Consider the following 18,044-nt stretch of genomic DNA (forward strand, 5'->3'; position numbering starts at 1 on the left):
CAAACGATCATATTCGTAACGTAGAAACCGTAACGCGTCATAACTTACTTCATCACAAACTAAGTCTCCATTATAATGTTGAGTGAAATTTTGAGACAGTTTGCTGCCTTGATGACCCATTTGCACCACAAAACTAATTGCGAACGAGTTGGCCATTCGCCATTGCTATTGGTTGATTTCGTCTGTGTTTTCTTTGAACTCTTAAACTGTTTGACGGTTATCATGCATATATTCCAGATCGATTTATTTGTCTCTATTTTGTCTCTGTAGCTTTCAAATTGTTAATATGGCTATGCAGAATGACATGAACGTGAATAATGATAGAGCCAAATCATTTTGTGTAAACAAAATTAATGAAATACCAAGTTACAAAACTATCAATATAGTTAACTAGTTTAGTGATCCAATAATTTTTCTGAAGAAAGGTTGGTTGGGTATTAGGATATTTTTTTTCTTTAAAAAACAATTGGTTTCTTGCCGACGTTTCGAATTTAATTAAATTCTTCTTCAGGGTTCTAAAAGTAGTTTCTTTGTGTTGTTCTTTGTTACTATTATAAAAACCATCAGACATATTAGATACATATTTTTGAAAAAATTAAAAACATTGCCACAAACAAATTTCCGAGACAACACCAACACAAAACGACATGAAACAAACGAATATCATATAACTTTGGATACTGTAAAAAGTGGGACTTTGTGTGTGTTATAATGCCAAAATCAATAACTACGATATGTACAAAAGGTTCGTAGTTTCATCATATCGATACATTACTTCAAATCTTCCCAATTATAATCAAACCAAAACAGTCATTGAAAAAAACGTATGTAGGTGAGTGCAGTGTAATCATGAATGTCTTGAAGGTGAAGAGGAAGATTAATTAATCTTCTTCTTGAAGATGATCACTTGGTGATTGAAACACGTGTTGAGGTGTTGAAAATAACGGTTTGGTGTTGGGATTAAACTCCAGTAATATTCGTTACTACACCAAAGGTTCCAAACAGTGCAACGCAATTCCAAATAATCACGGAATTTTCTCAATTGAATTTTCTAATGTTGATAATTATAATGGAGCCTAATTTCTATTTTAATGAACATTTAAAATATAATACACTATATCATTATTTTGAAAAAAATTAACACAATTGATATTGATGATTACTTAGCTTCTGTTGATTGGCCTATTATGTTTAGCTTGAAAGATATCAATCTTGCCTTACAGTTTTTTCATGATATTCTCTACACAGCCATTGAAATGTTTATGCCAGTGAATAGATTCAAATCGTCCAACTTTCCGATGCAGTTTACTTCATAAATGAAACAACTCAAATGGTTAAAAAAAAGATAGCACACAAGTTTAATGAAGAAACCGAAAATGATGGTAAATTTTCTGAGTTTTGTACAACACATATTTGAAAAACTAATAAACAATACTATAACAACTTTATTAAAGAAAAAACTGAAATTCCAAAGAAAAAACATACAAGAAACAACCGAACAAATAAAAATTGCAATATTAATAAAAGCTGAAAAACTATAACAACTATCTTCGCAAATTTGAGGCCAATATTCAATATGACCTAAACTCCTGTTGGAAATATTTGAATAACTTAAGGAAATCGAATTGCTACCCGAATTCAATGCATTTAGATCAGAGTTTCAGTTTCTGTGGTTTGAATACTGTCTCTGCCAAATATTTTTCATTAGTTTATTAAGCATAGTATTTTATACCCACATTTGAAACATTCTGTTTAAAATCTGTTTTTCCGTTAATCAGCTGTCGCCCCCATACGAACGACAACTCTCAGAAGTTCAGAAACTTGTGCGAGCTAAGGACTAACGGGGTCTTACCTATTAACGTGTGATTCCTAACACAGATAAAAATTTGGTAAATGATAATAAGATTTCAATAAGTTTAATTGATGTATATGAAGATATCCAAGGACTGGTCCTAATGGTATACCAGCTGCAGTATTGAAAAGTTGTATGTACATCCTGTCACAGCCCATTTTTTTATTCGTTTGATCTATCTCTGAAAACTTATAAATTCCCTGAATACTGGAAAAACAGATATATTATGTCTATTTTCAAGTCAGGAAATGAAAAAATATAAAAGTTCATAGAGGCATTTGTATTCAATCAATTATACCTTAACCCTTAGATAAGTTGGTAACTGATTATTTAACATGGACTTACAAAAATATAATTCCTCAACAACATGGTTTTTGTTCCAACAGATCTATCACAAACTTATTGACCTATCAACATTTCTTGCTGAATGCCTCAGAAAATGGAAAACAAGTTGACTGTATTTACACAGGCATTCGATAAAGAAAATCATAAACTTCTTATTGAAAAACTCAATTATCTTGTGATACAATGAAGTCATTATACTGATCTTTTGTACGTTCCTCACTTCAATATTGATGTGCAATCTGGTCCCCATATTACAAATGTGATATAAGTATTCCTAATAAAAAAAGTTCAAATCAAATTTGCCAGATACATACCCTTTGCCAAAAACGACTCTTCTCGGTGAGAAGACAATAGATTGTATCTGGTCTGGATTCCTGGCCATACTGGCCTGGAAGGCAATGAGGCTGCTGACTCCCTTGTAAAAGAGGGTGCTGTAAGCAGCTTCATCGGACCAGAACCTGTGATTGGCATCACTTTAGGCTTTGCCAAACAAAGGTTGAACACCTGGATGGCAAGAAAATTTATGGACTTTTGGCAAAATCTTTCAGGACTGGCTCACCCATTGGCTTGATACCAAACAGTTGTTGGACTACAGTAGGGATGAACTACGATGTCTAACAGGCCTTCTTACAGGTCACTGTCATTTGAATCATCATATATGCAGATAGTCTAATCAACAAGTTCAAAAACATGAAAAATAGAGATAAAGGTCCTAAAAATATGAGCGATAGCTCATTCGATTCGGAATCACCTTTAGAAAAATGTTTTGGAGGATTTTTGTGCAGGTAAAAAATTGCAATTGCAAGATTAAAAAAAATGGTATTCAGCTCGTTAAAGAGAAGGAAATTTCCGATAAAAAAGTCCCGACTCCCGAAACTCTATCTCCATTATTTATAATTTTAATTTGACGCTGAAAATAGGTTTCCGCGCGGCTGTTACGGCATGCGCGCGCTTCCGCAAAAGAGAGCTATATTTTTATTTTTAGTGCCATAAAAAAAATGTATGTATTTTTTTTTGATGGCACTTTTTCATATATAGCTGTTTTTATAATTTTTTTCTGCTTCAGTATTTGTTTATAACAAATTGTTAAACTAATAAACAATTAAATAGTAAATAAAAAAAAATAAAATTTTGCTAAATTATTTAAAAGTGTAAATTATGATTTTTAAAAGCAAAATTATTTCTTAAATAATTATTTAAACAATCGAAATATTAAAAAATCGATTTTAAACAATTAAAAATTAACATTGAGAAAACATTTTTTTAAACAATCATAAATTATCTCTAGACAACAAAATGGCAAAAAAAATATTTCAAAAATATTAAATTTCTCTATTTGTTCAAAACAATTTAATAAACAAATTATGTAAAAAATTCATATCCTATGTTAATAACTGCCATTGTTTAATGTGAAAACAGACATAGCTAAATATCAATTGAAAAAAAAATTATCAACAATTTTTAGATATTTCATTTTGCAATAGTTATAAAAAATCATAATTGACAAATTAATGAATTTTTATCAGTTTTTATCGCAGGATCGTATGAAGTATATATACCAAAAGGGCTCCACGAAGTTTAAAATTTATAGGCACATTATTTATAACTTTTATCCAATTATTTATAACTTTCATCCCATTATTTATGCCAACGGAGATTGGGAAAAAATTTGTTAGTTAACAATTGAAAACTTTTTGAAAAATGATAACATTTTTTTTTCTACGGGACTCGATTCATTCGAGTGTTAAGAAGATACTAGATTGTTTTCAAATTTTTAAAATGACATTTTATGTTATAAAAAAATTATTTCTTTTGATAAACTCTCTTTTGCAGCAGCGCGCGCATGCCGTAACAGCCGCGCAGAACCCTATTTTCAACGTCAAATTAAAATTATAAATAATGGAGATAGAGTTTCGGGAATCGGGACTTTTTTATCGAAAATTTCCTCCTCTTTAACGAGCGTTTTCAAAATTGCTTAAATATTAATATTTTTTGAGTTATTAACGAACGAATGGTATTAACTAAATACATTTTTTTAAATCTTATTTTGTTAATAACAATTGCAATTTTTTACCTGCACCAAAATCCTTCAAAAACATTTTTCTAGAGGTGATTCCGAATTGAATGAGCTATCACTCATATTTTTAGGATCTTTATCTCTATTTTTCATGTTTTTGAATTTGTTGATTAGACTAAGAGACTCGAACTGTCGGACAACAGTGTGTGTCGCCTCTGTTTGGAAAATGATGAAATAACAGAGCACATACTTTGTGCCTACCCCGCTGAAGACCGAATCAGGTTTTTAGAGTTCGGCAGAGTCGTACTCTTACCATCTGACCTGAAAGACCTCTCTTTATACGAACTAATCGGCTTCGTTAAGTAGCTGGGTTTATTTGATCGAGTGTGAGCCACAATAAACCGTTTCGGTGGAGGGACGAATAGGCTCACTCACTTTGAACCTAACCTAACCTGCATGCCCTTCAAAATGGTAGGTAACTTATTTACACTTTAATTATAACTTATTATCTTCAGAAGATCGTCACTTTATACTTGAATCATTACTCATGTGCAAAATTCTCAATAGTGATACTGACTGTCCCAGTTTACTATCGAAAGTCAATTTCTAGATAAATGTTTATTCCACCAGGTATCCTGCAACAACTATAACAGTCTATTATCTTGTTATAACAGTCCATTGTCTTGCGTCCTACCGAGAGTGAATTTACTTGTGTTTACTTCTAAACAGTGGGTAAGGGAACATTTAGATGCAATATTTCCAAGAAAATGGATTGGAAACGATGGACCAATTAACTGGCCAGCTCGATCCCCAGACCTTACTACTTTAGGTTTTTTTGTCTGGGGATACATAAAAGATAAAGGTTTTTCAACTCCAAGTACAGACATCGACCATCTCAAACAAAAAATAAGAGATGCATGTATTAGTACCTACACCTATTATGCTAGAAAATTGTAACAAAAATTGTCTGGACCGACAACTTATGTGCATTCAACAAAGACGTCGTCAATTCGATCATTTAATGTAGATTGCCATGTAGTTTTGATTTTCCGTATTGGTGTCATTTTTCCCAAAAGTTCATGATAAAATAAATTGTTTTTCTGTTAAATTGTTGTCACTGATGATGGTGGTTATTTCAAATGAAACGCTATAAATATATCAAATGTAATATACCCTTGGACTGTGAATTCATCACTGTATCAATATCTGTAATAAAAAAGACAGGTCCGTATTTGAAAAAAAAAGTTGATGGTGGCCACGATGACACGAAATGTTTTATCGAATCTTTATTATCAATTGTCATAGTACACTTCGAATACCATAACATTTTCCTTTTCCATTTTTTGATATTCTCCGAAATAACAATTCCATTCGAAAAAAACGAAAAACAGCATTTTTGGTTTTCCCCGTATAACTCGAGAAGGGCGAGAGTCTCCGTATTTAATCGTCTTCTGTTACGGTTTAGATTGTTTAGAATATAGGCATGTTACCACATGATAAAAGAAACGGCCTTTATTCACGATTGTTTAATGTTCTTTTTCAAATCCAAAGAGATTGTGGTATCACATCATCAGTCAGTAGCATCCAGTATAAAGCTTTTAGAGGAAACAAAATATCAAAAACAATTTTTGCAAGATTGTTGATTAATTTATCAAAATCTTAGTCAGATATTGAAACGGTATTGCTGTTAAGCTACAAAAATACATTAGTAGTTGTTTGTAAACTACAATTGTTGTCCTCGATAAAGAATATTACTGCAACAATTCACCAAAGATCAAGTTACAAAAATTCTATGTCATTTCAAAATCGACACAAATGTGTATCAGATTTGATAATCAAATTGGATGCAGAAATCATCAAGAGGTATCTTTCACTTCACGAGTCTGCTGGATAAATTATACAAGGATGAGTGTAAGGTTCTTCGAATAGGTTTAGAAAAACTAGCGGCTGCAAAGAAGGAATTCGAATATTTAATGAAATATGGCATAATTCGACTCTCAAAAAGGCCTTTGCACATGGTTAATAAGTCAAATGCGGACTGGAGAGCCTGATGAGATTATCGATTATTGAACTCGATAACAGTTGTGGATAGATACCCCTTACCTTATATTAAAAATTTTACGTTTCAGTTGGAACATGGTTTATGAAATGCAACACAGACATTTCGAAGATATATTCACCAAATTACTGCAGATCTTCAGTTCTGTTTTCCATATATCAACAATTTCTTGATAGCTTTTAGAAATGAAGAACATCGAGATTAAGTACTTGAATTTTGGCGTTAACATCAGTTCTGAGAAAAGTGAATTTGGGAAAGAATATAACTAAAGCCGAAGATTCAAAATTACTCAAAAGGTTTTCGGGAATGGTAAACTTTTACAGAACATCCATTGCAAAAGCTGCTGAGATTCAAGCACCACTGAATGAATTCCAAACAGGTAATTCGATAGGCAATAAAAAAACGATTGTGGAATGCTGCCAAGGATTTTTTTTGTGAAACTGGTAGAAGTCATAGCTAAAGCTGCCTTACTAGCATTTGCTACTTCCCTGCTCCCCAGCAGGGAAACTGGAAACCATTGACATTTTCCTCTGCAAAATTATCGAATGCTCAAACAAAATATAATACTTATGATAGAGAGCTACCTGGAATTCATGAGTCAGTGAAATACTTTCGTTTCATGCTTGAAGGACGTTAATTTGTAATATATTCTGATCATTTTAACATAAAACCAGAAACTACTTCCTCTAGCGAACCCTATAGGTGGATTTCATCAGTCAGTTTTTATATATTATATCTGGATCAAAAAATATTATTTCTGACGCCTTATCAAGAATTTTGGGCATAACTTGCCAAAATTTCATGAACCTGTAAATGGGACAAAAAACAGTTGAACCCCTGGAGAGATGATTGTTGAATATTCAACCATAATCACGGAGAATTTTTAGGCAGCCTCAAAAAAATTGAAAGAAATGAAGAACTACCAACTGCTACACATGTCTTTGTTAAAGAGATGCAGTGTCTTTGCACGCCGAAGAAGCTATTGTATGGCGAAACACGTGTCGCGTTTTTGTAAAACTGTTCAGTGGAAATCTCACAATAAAGTGTTTTTTGAATACATTTGTTATGGATTTTCATCAAGTTTCGGCCAATTCCATCATATATCAATAAAATCAGTCGAGTCTTCAACGAATGAGTTTGTTTTCCCTACTAGTTGTTATAGCAGACCCGATAAGTACTTGGCGATATCATACCTATGCACTGACAATCGGCCTTAGTGGAACATCCGACCTGTGAATTTTCGGAAGTCCATATAAATGAAGTGGTAATGCCATGGTTCTCTGTAACTCATTTCTTTTTCTATAGTCGTGGTCATTCATCGCAATGGTGGCATTTCCTCTATCAGGACGTAAGATCAGGACATTCTCATCATTGTTCTGAGCTTTTACTTCATATTAATGTTTTTATTATTTTTTGCAACAGAGCATGATATTTTGTTCAGTAAACAGAGCTTATATTTCAGAAGATTCTTGAATTTTCTCAACGACTAAAATTTGGGTTTTAGTGGAGAGGAAGGAAGAGGGTATAATTAACATATTAATAACCTTATTCATAATTTCATCAACTTCACTCTTGAAGTATTTTCTAAGGATTTTCCAAGTATCTACTATCTACAATCACATCACCAAAATAGCATATAGCATAGTTTGGGCTCCTTAAATAACATTTTATATCTATATTGCCAATTGAGGGTGCAGTATTAATATTAGCCCTCTTTATATAGACAACTAGACAGTAGTATTTCTTTGTACTGCCTTTTAATATCTCTGTGTATTTTTCACCAGATAAATTACCGACAGTTACAATTACAATTTGAAATTATTAAAGTTACCGAAAATGACAAAAGAAAACATTATTTTCATTTTTCATCCAATTTTTTCCATCCCAGTTTTATTGTTGAAGTGAAGATTTTCATTTGGTTGCTGATAATTTTTTCATAGTAATTAGTGGTCACTATTCATAGTCGATGAAAATTTTTTGTTAGAAATAGGAGAAAATGACATTTGAAAAACATATAATTCACAAAATAAATATTCAATTTAGAATAATGAATCTGTAGAATGTGAATGAATGTACTGACACACAATAAATTTTTCAAATTATTTTATTTTGATTGATCCATAAATAAACATACAATAAAATTCTTGAGGAAATTGCTCAGGTATATTTTTACATAGGACAACACAAATTTCAGAGCTGAAAATTCGCAAGGAACTTCTCTTCATCAAGTTTTGAAATATGAACATAAACGTGACGAACTCGCAGCATCAAAAATTCAGGAACAAAATCTCAATGTTTAATTCAATAAGCTCATTTAGTCATCATTTGGAAGCAGTACATTATGACTAGTCAGGCTTTGCACTTGGGAGATAATTCGAAAGAGTCATATAAATTAAATCCTTCTGAGATTTACTAAAAAAATTGTCCACACTTTTCAACTAAAATAAAAAGTGATAACTTCATCACACCACAAACAAATTATTTGAAATTTAGTTATGTTTCATGAAATCAATCTAATTTAAAATAATCGATATAAGATATAAATTGAAAACATCTTATTGGTCCACCTTTTTGAAATGAATTTGTAGAATGATATCAGAAATCATAAACTGAGTGTTCTTACTCACACTCATATCTCTTATATGGCCCTCTCGCTGAAATTCATTTGTGCAAACTGTCAAAAAAATCTGACAGGATGAGCATGACAGCTCAGTGTTTTTTTAGAATATGGCATGTGAGAGTGATACAGTTAGCAGTATTTTGTGTTTAAATAATATCTATCCTCTCATATGATAGGTGAAAAGGTGATACCTACACGAAGAGATGTTTACAGGTTGATGAGATATTTACAATATGAGGCAGAACCACTATAAATTCATTCAAAAACTTATATAAATTGTGCATTGGTACTCTGCGTCACATGATAAATAGCTTATATAGGATTTGTACAATCATTTGAAAATACAGATTTTTCAAGAAGTGTAAACTGAGTTTACCTTTCACTACTAAATATCTTCACTAAATTGAACATCCACTTTGATGAATTAACAAATGATTGTGTTCTGAAAAGAAGGGAAAACACATACCATATAACAATCAACATTCAACTTGACGTATAACATATAGGATGCTCTGTTCTCGGCTTCCATCTCTTCTTCAGCAATATTGGTAAAACTGCCTGCTACATTTTACACCTAGTCTATTAACCTACACATTTAAATACAAGAGATTGTGTTAAGTTACTCCCAATACTGGAAGTAGAATTTGTTAGACCACTAATGTGAATTAAAACAATATATCCATTTCTTTCTCACTTTGAAAATAAAAACTGATCTACGACAGTGAAAGTAGAGAGATTTTTAATAGAAAAATTTATAACTCAGGTGATTTATAGCTTATGAGCTTATTGACTCTAAAAGAACTATTTCAATGAAGCCACTGGAAGGCTCTATCAATGATAAATTATATTGGATTACATTAAAAATTATTTTGAAAAACTTTGTTTTGTAGTTGAACATGAAAGTATAAAATGTTTGTTTAAAACAAAAAGGGGGCTAATACTGTCAGGAATTTCTTGACCACGACACATCATCTCGATATTAGATCTAAAAAGAAATATTCAATGAATATGAGTTATTTAATTTATTTAACTCAATCAAACAATATATTGTGCTAATCAATACAGTTTATTGTATGATTTTCACTATAAGGGTTTTACAAGCTATTGAAGAAACTATTGTAAGCAAAACACATGTCGCAGTTTTTGTAAAACCCTTATAGTGAAAATCATACAATAAACTGTATTGATTAGTTTTTTAATATGGATTTTCATCAAGTATCGGCCAGTTTTATTCAATTAATATATTGTGCAGTGTAAAAAAGGCATGTTAGAACAATTCAAGATCTTTACATATTTTTTATTCAATTCCGATTATACACTAGTCTAAAATGTACCAGAATTGTTCATCAGAAATTAAAAACTCTGTTCAATCAACTAAAGTGAATTATTTTTCATGGCAAAGTTCAAATTGTGGCAGTGATTAACAAGAATAAAGTTATAAATAAAAATCAAATTCAAGTCCTTATTTTTGATCATATAAATATTTTATTCACATCAATATTTTTGACTGTGAAGTCGGAAAAGTACAAATGGTTCAACAATTTTATGGTATGCTGCTCTAATATCCAAATTGTTTTCCGAGTATTTTGATAACTCCAGATTATCAACAAAAAATGAAGAAGTAAAATATAATTTAAAAGAGGTATTTCTTATTTCAATCAACTCAAATTTCAAATATCAATCTCCGGAAGATTGAAAAAACTGCTAGAATTTTCCCCGTGAAAATACTAATGAAGATTTTATTGTAGAAAACATTTTCATTTGCTTCAGTCTCTGCAAAGTAAAAATGCCAAAAAATGACAAAAAGTTGATTTGGATTATTTGGAATGCTTATCGAATGTTCATATTTAATGAATGTTTAGGTTGAAAAGTGTTCCTTGTATGAAACATTATTCACACATTTCCCCAGTATATTGAAAAAGATATTCTTAGCAAAAGTATAAAAGACATATGCTTAGAAAGGGCATGAAGTATAGGGTTATGAGTTAAGAAATATGCAAATGATTCTTTATAAAGCCAATAAATGAATACAGGATCAAAAAAATGTTTAATGTTAATTCAATGTACTTTAGGGATGTCTTCTCCCTATTCAAGTAACACTTTATTGTGAGATTTCACTCAGTAAGAATGTGGCGAAAGAAGATATTGTATAGTAAAACACGTATTATGGTTTTATAATCTGTTCAATGAAAATCTCACAATGAAATGTTACTTGATCAATATGTATTTCCAACAAGCATCGGCCAATTCCATCACATGTCTTCACCCTTATATAGTTTCAACTGTGTTATTTTACTGATACATACTTCCTTTTTTATTGGGTTTACATAAAATAAGTTGTATCAAATACAAGCTGATCTTCAAGTTTTTTTTATATGCATCACAGGAATTAAGTAGCTTTGACGTTTCTTAAATGGGATTTTCGTAAATGAAGAGTTGAGAAAGAGTTATTTGGAATTTCAATCACTTTGACTTAGTATGGAAGAGAAAGAATTCTGGCTTTGAGTCATGCTCTGATTTCATCTGAAGAACAGGTTTCTGGGTGTTTCTTACAAAACTGCGATGGGCATCTTCAGTAGAGATGTGGTAGTCTCCACAAGTGGAGTGAAATAGGATTGGAGTCTGGATTTGCCAAAGTATTCACAAGAGTTATTATTTATCAACATCATTATTGTGTTGGTGGAAGATGAAAATTCACAAAAAAGGAGCAAGAACTTAAATTGAACAAATTACTAGAAAATATTGCGCGTATCTTATAATGTCGATAATTAACGAACCAATACAGAAGTCAAACAGTTAACATCTATTTTCACAAACACAATCAACAGACCTATTTGATTTCGCTTAAATCTACTACATATGTTCTAAAGAATCCCAGCAGAGATCTGAATGGAAGGTCCAACAATATATCACCTCTTCAGAAGCAACCAGTTCACATCCTGTTTTTTTCATACATACTCGCGACTATCTATCTAAACCTTCAGCCTAACCTCGTTTCAGATATTAATCGTTTTGGGATTGAGAATTATAAAACTCGAAAGCCGTTCACATTTATTGTATATATTTTTTAAGATATTTTAAGTTATTGTTTAAGTAGTTTTATAATCCCTAGATATTTAAACATATATTATTTCTGGGGATTTTAATAAATATAACATAATTAGTTGTTTAATTAACTCTGACAGAGTAAAGAAATCTTTTCTAGACTTTCTCAAGTCATTCTAGTTTTCTAAAACTGTAATCATTCAATTATTCCCAATGCCAGTTTCAAATTGAGTTGTTGAAGAAAGCAAACTTTCTGAGGAACAATAATATTGATATATGTCTAACAAATTCTACAAAGTAACAACAAAAAACGAATAAGTCATCTTAAAAATGTACGTCCAAATACTATTTTAAATACCGTTCACCAGAACTACATGATATGTGTAACTTTTTCAGTTACTTTCACATACAAGATAGAGACAAATGAAATGAATCCCGTATCATACGAACTATTAATCAAAACCGAACCAGGACAAATTGCCATGGTTTGTCTATCTAGTTTGCAACTCACAAAACAAATATACCGGGTAAAACATTTCTGAAATTATTTCTGTTATTAAGAAAATGAAATAACCATTTGTTCAATATATAAGGCTCTTCTTTGAAGAATAATTTCACATCATAATTTTTCTAAAATATGTTGTTTACAATGTGTTCATTTGAAAACAATTTACTTCTGGTATTTCGGAGGCAGAAGATATGAAAATTTGTCGAAATAGTTGGATTCTTATCTTGACAGACATGTAATGACACATGAAAGGTGATATAGTTTAACCCACTTCTCCAAAAGCCATCCCGATAACAGACAGTATGAATTGTTTTTTCGTTTGATTTCTACTAAATGTCCATTGAAAATTATCAGTCAGTCAAAGTGTGAATAGATGTCTATGCCAAAACTATTTTACGGGTTTTTCATGACTAACGTTTCATCTACGAGGCGTTGAGGCAATGAACAAAGTGGTCTGGCTGTCCTCACAATAGATATTGAGACAATATACCAGAGTACCTCATCCATTGCCTTATTACCTTTTATAATGAATTGAAATTGATTTTTCTGTTGACTTGTGCTGTAAAAGAAAATGTGGTCTCACATTTTAACGTGTAAGTCCTATCAAGGGGTACCACTTTATACTATTATACTATTTAGAAAATGGTAGTGGGCTGGAACTGACAACTTCCCTTATGAAATGTGACCTTTTCAAAAATCTTCATGTCTCAGCAATTTTGCATATTATTTTATGCCTCTAAAATATTGGAGAAAAATCTTTTCAGATGAACTTGTTACACAATATTCATATAATAACATGAAAATTCAACATTACCCAGAACTACAGACAACTTCATTGTTTTCATTTATCCACAATACGATTCCATTTCAATATACTTTCACTTTGAAAATAAATACAATAATGACTCTACATTTACCCTTCAATTATATTGATCTCTGGAGTTTTATTATAAATATTTCAGCCTTAAATATATTATGAACATCTTACACGTTTAATGAGTAAAATATTTTCCTGAGCTAGAGTAAATATTTTACACATTAGAAAAATCATTGTAGTATTTCAGATAACATGATAATTGATAATTCGAATTAACAACAACAAAAACTGTTTGGCAATAATGCAGTAACTTATCTTTTTCCATAAAGAACAAACAACAAACAAGGCGTTGAAGCAGCAGAGTTTAAATAAAAAATTCTTAGGGGCCATATTTTTCTGATAATAAATCAGAAGTATGGCTCTTTTTCCATCAGAGAAAACAATTTTCATCCATTCACATTATAATACTCAATGAACATTGTATATACAATGTTTGAGAGAAATAAAATTTCAATTAGTAATCGTATTTTGCAGTTTAGTTTTCAACAAAAGCAGTTATTTCTTATACAGACCTTTTCTTAACTAATCCCGCTATTTGTATCTCGGAAATGGTTAGACTTTTGAAGTTTGTGAAATTAGACAAAAGTTGACGAGTTTGTAATGATAACTAGGTTTTAAACAACATCTGTATCACTTTACAAAAACATGAAAAAATGTATGGGTATTCACATCTACCTGCAAATTTTCAAGAGATATTCGGAGTTAATGTTTCTCTTCGAGTTCCATATAGGAAGAATTTTTTTCTGATGGGAAACTGTATGATCTGACTCTAATGAGGTTTTTCGTATGAGAAACATTAAGAAATACATGTTTTGTGATACATGGCTGAAATAGTAATGATAGTGGCTACTGCAATTGACAAATAAAAATAAAATAATTTCAGGATTGAAAGAAACAGTTGATCGAAACCAATGAATGGATCGTGTCACTGAGTTGCGATCTAAAAAACGGTTTTTATTGTTCCTCCAAATAGTCAACTTTTTAATAATTTAACAAACCTTTTAACCTATTTCCATAATAACAATAAAATTATTTACTAAAACCCAGTCTGTACCTATAGAAAACAGTCATTTTTTTTAACAAACCCATAAGGAAAAATATTCATTACAAAATAGGATATTATAAGTTTGCTAATTGATATTACATATGTTCACTTGGAGATTATTACTCAATCATTGTATGTGCGATGTTCATTGAGTATTAAAAAAATTGTTTTATTTCATGTTAACATATAGAAATGTATTTTTTTATTTTTTAAATGAAAAAGAAGATTTTATGAACAGAAAAAAGTACCATACTTACAAATCAAAATGATTCGTACTCAGGACACAAAAATATAATGATTTCTGCAAAAAATATGGACCCCAAAAATTCTTCATTTCACCCCGCTTTCTGAACATTGCACAAAATATTATGTACTTGAAAAATGTATCTAAAATGTGTTGAGATTCAATATATTAAGCAAAAATTTAAAAATCAGAAGAGAGTGAAAATACAGAGAGATATTGCACTTACAGTTTATGAATATTGAGGAGATTCTATCAAGACTAGATTTTTATAATACTAAGAAGCAAGTGATGAAGAGTAATGTGTGTAATTTATTTACTGATGTAATTGAGTGATTATCAAAATCAGTTCTGATCGTGAGGATATCATCCTTCAAAACAATATTTTCAGCTTTCAACTCATTGATGTTATATATCACAAACCAAATTAAAATTTTGAAAAATAAAGCATGGGCCTCAGATCTGACAATGAACTAAACAAATCGTACAATAAAACTACCATGGCAATATGATTTGAGCAAATAATCATTGGAAATGCTAATCAATATTTATAACTGTGGCACCTTCTGGAAGTTGGCACTTGCATTAAATCAAATCTGTTTTGGCAAATACCTCCAAATTCTTTTAATATGGCACAGAACTCCAAGCCACTTCATAAATATGAAACACTTTATTCATTCGATAAAATCAGTATCCTTTCAACGAACTTTTGAATTTCAGTGTCATTATTTTTCGAGTTTCGAGTCTTTAGCCGACCTGACAATAGACACTTGTGGGAAGGTATATATCGGAACCACCAAACGATCCATGGGAACAAAACTAAAAGAGCATAAAAAGAACTGCAGACTAGGCCAAGCGGACAGTCAGCTGTGGCAGAACACGCACTTAGTGAAGGAGACCACACAATCTCGTTTGAAAACACAGAACTAATTGCCGCCAACCAAGGATACTATACCGACTGGTACGGGAGGCAATAGAGATCCACAAACACACGGAGAATTTCAATAGAAAAGAAGAAGCGGTGAACCTCAAGCAAATATGGAACCCCATTTTAAGGAATTCGAGAATAATGAACAGAATGACAACAGGCAGCAAGACTTAATGTTTCAGGTTAAGGTACAGGTACAAGTGCAGGAACAAGTACAGGTACAAATACAACTGATTACCTGACAAAGCATAAATACGCTTTACGAAGCCTAACGAAGCCTAAAAGTTAGTCATCGGACAGCAAGCCATGATGGTTAAACCTCTGAAGAAGCTAGCCACTCGCGCCAGCGAAACATCAGGAAGAAATTCCAAAAATCCACGGCTTTCAAACTCGAAAAATAATGACACTGAAAACCTCAGCCGCGAAAGTCTAAGCCATTTTGTTTCGAATTTCAAATATACAAATTGGAAAATACTACTTATGAGATAATTTCAAATACCACCTTCATCATTAAAAAAATTAAAGCTGACATATTCAAAAACATTAAAGTATTAAATACTTCAATTGTGCTTTCTTGATTAACTCTGTATAATCACTCATGATGAACAAAACTGACTGATGACAATATATCTATCTTCGCAAAGATACAACAAAATCGACAATGCTCGGATGTTATCGGAATCAAATCATTCCGTCAGGATTTCCTGCCAGCAGATCACCCTGTTTCTAGCATTGAATCGTCGGAACTTTGCCATCAAGTTTTGTTACATATTTAAATATAAATATATACATATGACTAGTAGATACATCGATATTTCCCCCTCTGATCGACTGACTTAACAAGTGCCGTTATCTATTTGAATTTTGTTTGCCATGTAAACACCATCCTTCACTTATCTAACATGTAATATTATTTTTGAGAATTAATACAAACAGGAAGGGAGTGGGCTATTGTCAGGGGAAGTTCATGTCCAATACTCTTCATCGAATATCCTTCATGTTATTCTTTGAGCCAAATATCTTGAGCATTTGTTCTTCATAATCATTAATGTTTCGCTTCATTATCTCCATGCATGGACCCAACAACCTTTCGAAAGCTTCCACGTCCAAAACTGAAACAATGTATAGTGTTTCGTCATCGAATGTCAAAAAAAAATTATGAGGGATAATATAATATGGAACCACAAATGTGCGGTTGGCTCCTGTTGTTGACTCCGTTGCACATGGCTGCATGTTATATATATATATATATATATGTTATATATATATATATATATATATATATATATATATATATATATATATATATATATATATATATATATATATATATATATATATGGTGGACGAGCGGGTTTGATGTCGTCGAGTGAAACTACATTTTTATCAAGACTCGTTACTCCGATCGACTTTCCACACGAGTACTTTTATTCATAAAATTGTCCAAGTAACCTTATTTTGTTGACAAATATTGAAAAATATCTGTCATTTCAAAGTTTTGGGGTGTGGACCATCGGGGGTAGTCCGTTCCTGACTTTGTAGCAAAACAACTGACTCCTGCATGAAAGTTCATCGAAGGAATTCATTTGTTTAGTCAATTACCAAAATTTGGATGATTTTGAATATTCACTTGAAAAGTTATCAAAGAAAAACATTTTTCATTTTGTAACTTCGAGGGCCCGTTACTTGGTAACGAAGGATTTTAGGATTTTAGGATATATATATATATATATATATATATATATATATATATATATATATATATATAATATGATAATTAATATTCCGGGGAGGTGCATTATGACATGCTCAGGGTTGCCCCTTTCCTCTTATATATTGCGGTACATCAGTTGTGATTTTTTTTCTTGTTGATAAAGTATTACCCACTTTTACAGTCTGAAATCGATTTTCTGAGTATGAGTTGATCAAAATTCATTGTTATTTTGTTGCTTAGATCTATTAGTGCCATTTCAGTGTTTCTACTTTTTCGGAATCTATACTACCAGTCTGTGAAGATTTTTTTTTTTTAACAGATTAGGTTTTTTGCATTATTTATAAAGTAGGCATTGAAGATGTTTGGTGAGACTGGTGGGTCTTCAATTCGTTGTTCTCTGTTTTTGCTTTCATTTATAATATTCCACATGTATTTATTTTGATTTTTTGATTACTTGCTATCCTACAATATATTGGCTTCACAGAAAATTCACTCCGATTACTTCAGGATTATTCGAAAAATCGCATGCAGGCTGTTTTGATGGAAGGGTTATTACTCTAACTTTTGCACACGAAGTATGAAGTCCCACTAGGCTCTATTTTAGGATCTGTACTATTCATCATCTATACACACGAGTTCCAAAATCGTATCAAGTTTAGTTGCTACCACCAATACGCAAATGATACCCAGATTTATACTTCACTTTTTGAAAAAGATCTCCTTTTAGCAAATTCACAACTAAATTCAGATATCGAATCAATTGCAATGTTGTTTGGCAGACAAGAAGCACGTT

General features: G+C 31.4%; 2 protein-coding genes across 3 annotated transcripts in view; both read right to left on the reverse strand.

The window, feature by feature from the left end:
* Nucleotides 1-18,044, reverse strand: part of LOC141483638 (uncharacterized) — a 565,103-nt gene that overhangs the window by 109,490 nt on the left and 437,569 nt on the right. The window lies entirely within an intron of this gene.
* The window catches only part of Pka-R2 (cAMP-dependent protein kinase type II regulatory subunit), a 100,752-nt gene continuing 91,069 nt past the window's right edge, over nt 8,362-18,044 (reverse strand). For both annotated transcript variants that reach the window (XM_074178459.1, XM_074178461.1), the window contains exon 5: nt 8,362-16,649. In XM_074178459.1, coding sequence (XP_074034560.1) covers nt 16,519-16,649 — 131 coding nt within the window. In that variant the 3' untranslated portion in view covers nt 8,362-16,518. The remainder of the gene's footprint in view (nt 16,650-18,044) is intronic.

The sequence above is a fragment of the Leptinotarsa decemlineata genome, unplaced genomic scaffold (assembly GCF_025532065.1).
Source record: "Leptinotarsa decemlineata unplaced genomic scaffold, Ldec_3_MD MMD2_tig00003798_RagTag_RagTag, whole genome shotgun sequence".
In the NCBI taxonomy this organism is placed as follows: Eukaryota; Metazoa; Arthropoda; class Insecta; order Coleoptera; family Chrysomelidae; genus Leptinotarsa; species Leptinotarsa decemlineata.